Source organism: Cariama cristata, unplaced genomic scaffold, assembly GCF_000690535.1.
Source record: "Cariama cristata isolate BGI_N322 unplaced genomic scaffold, ASM69053v1 scaffold27770, whole genome shotgun sequence".
Taxonomy (NCBI): domain Eukaryota; kingdom Metazoa; phylum Chordata; class Aves; order Cariamiformes; family Cariamidae; genus Cariama; species Cariama cristata.
Window position 1 is genome coordinate 30,111 of NW_009595758.1, and position 2,603 is coordinate 32,713.

Below are 2,603 nucleotides of genomic sequence, written 5' to 3' on the forward strand. Positions count from 1 at the left end.
AGGAATCAAGACATGGTTTAGTGGGCATGGTGGCATCAGGTATATGGTTGGACTTGATGATCTTTGAGGTCTCTTCCAACCATAATGATTCTATTCTATTCTATTCTATAAGGACAAACTGGGACAAGCAATCTGTATGCTCTACATCTCCAAATTACAACCCGAGACTGCAGCCTTCCTGGGATGCCCTTCTCTCCCCATCCCATAGCCACTTCTAGCTTTCTTCTGTCAGCCAGGATTTGCAACTTCCACTCCACAGACAGAATATGCTTTGTTTTCAGCACATACAATAAATAGATGAATACAACTGAAAATACATGAGTCACATCTGTGTCACACTTGAATAAGGCAGAGTCTGCCCTAGCAGTAAGAAAGGATCAGGGGTGTGCAGCAGCTGCTGCTGGGGCTACTGACACAGCTTTCAAGGGGCACAAGGTTTTTTTCTGATTCAGCCCTGTGTGGTCCAGCAACACATCTCTCCACTAAACACACAGCTTGAGACTTCCTTAAGTGAGCAGAAGCCAAGAAAAAGCAAGAGAAACACAAATTACTACTTTGACCTTGACTCCTCTCTTGGCTTATCATCGCTACTCTGAAAATGAAAGTCACAGGGCTTAAGATCTAAACAAATAAAATACAAACTTTTATTGCCCTAGTTCTGATCTGTCATATCTTGGGCAACCTTAATAAACAACTGAAATCTGCTACATGTACTATTCAAGAACTAGTTAAAATAAAAACAGAATTGTGTAAAGCGTGCAGCCTTCATTTTATTCTTTTTAACCTAAAAAGCTTTTGTCTGTCCTATTAGCAATTAGCACTTAGAGGTATAAACTCTAATGCAGTAATAGACCTTCCGTCTGCTTATTCCCATAAAACAAACAAACAAAAAAACCCAGAAGACATTTTCTTAGTTTGAAATATGTTCTTGCCTCCGAGGGAGGAAAAACAAAAAACCACATTAACAAAACAAAACGCACAAAGAAGATCCCACTGACAGTGTCCCCAGGGAAGTGAGGGGCAAACAGAGCACCCCAGTGCCTCAGGAACACTGAGCTCAATAAAAGGCACCCAGCATATTTGGGAAAGTCCAAAATTCAATACCCAGTGTTCTGCAAAATGGAAGTGTATAAGGATAAATCTTCAGGGGGTAGATTTAAATGATCACTCACCATGTTTTAAAAAAAGCTCCAAAGTTCAGAAATATAAACTTATGTTCCAAAAAACAACATGAGAACTTAAGGCTAAGTAGAATACTAATACTTGGCACTCTTGAAAGAGATTTCAGAAGTTGAGTTTAAAGCAAACAATTTTAAAACCGTTTTTATTTCAAGGCAGTTAACACCTTCTCTCAGCAGACTTCCAGAAGACAATTAACACATGACAGCAAAATCTAAATCTACAGCTACTTTCAGAGGAGTGTTTCTGATACAATGAGTTCTTCCTTGCATTGTTTTCCTCACCCTAGGAAATGTCCTTGTCATATATCCCAAAGCAACTTAACAGCTTTTTCCATTTGGATGTTAACTTATGTTCTTACAAAAGGAGAAGGATCAGCATCCCACCTTGTGGAATTAATTTGAGATTTAACCACAAACATACAGGATAGTGCTGTGGTGAAGGTGAATTATATTTTACGTACACATTGAAGTATGTCTGCATATCCCAAATTCCTACAGAATCACCTTGCCAAAACAAACAAACAAAAAAATACAGCTCAAACCTTGCTTGGAATAAAGACAAATGATTTAGTTATTATTCTTCTCACCAATCAAAAACTTTTGCATTTCAGACAAAGGTTGTACGGATTTAAAATTTAAGTACATGAAAGCATATTTTGTGCAGATTTGAAGAACACATTTTTTCCTTGACTTTATCATAACCATTTTACAAGCAAATTTCAGAAGTCAGCAATAAAACACATTCATTTTGTCCTACACACACATAATAATCTCACAGTCACAGAAGATATAAACACTGTGGAAAGTATGAAGGTTATTGCAAGAACCTGCATTGAAATCATGTCATGCAACTACCTGCTCAAATATTCTGCCTCACACAACAGCTACGCAACAGTCCCAGATGACGGCAAGCTCCACCTAACAGAGCTCTGGAAGGTTTCAGGAGTTAATCTGCTGAGCTGGAAGGGAGAGGATAAGAACTTAAAAGGGAATTTTGCTTCATCCCTTCCTAAATAGGAGGAACTGGTCCAGAGCAACAGTTCTGCTGTATTTGCATTTCAGTGACAAATCTGTGAGTTTGTGGAACGGACACACAGAGTCTTCCCTCTGTATTGGAGAAAACCAGCCTGGTTCAGCTGTTTCCTCCAACCTTATCTGCAAAGATAAAGAAACCTAATTGCTTACCTGCTGTTCCCTTTCATACACTGTGTCAATACCCATTTCCACCTGTTATTGCATCTTCTTCCCTCAAATTATTTCTCCATTTTGGTCCAAATTTGGCATGCGTACATGCTTTCTCCAGAATGAGGGACTCCACACATTGAGCAGTTACAATTTAGGCTAGTACTTAACAAATACATATTTCGTCTACAACATGTGATAGCCATCTCCTTTTTCTGGGAATGTAAAGCACAGTCAGCA

General features: G+C 38.8%; 1 protein-coding gene across 1 annotated transcript in view; it reads right to left on the bottom strand.

The window, feature by feature from the left end:
- Positions 1–2,402, bottom strand: part of CMPK1 (cytidine monophosphate (UMP-CMP) kinase 1, cytosolic) — a 9,677-nt gene extending 7,275 nt beyond the window's left edge. The window contains exon 1 of the mRNA XM_009703325.1: positions 2,367–2,402. Within this exon, the coding sequence (XP_009701627.1) occupies positions 2,367–2,402 (36 nt within the window). The remainder of the gene's footprint in view (positions 1–2,366) is intronic.
- Positions 2,403–2,603: the final 201 nt, after the last annotated feature.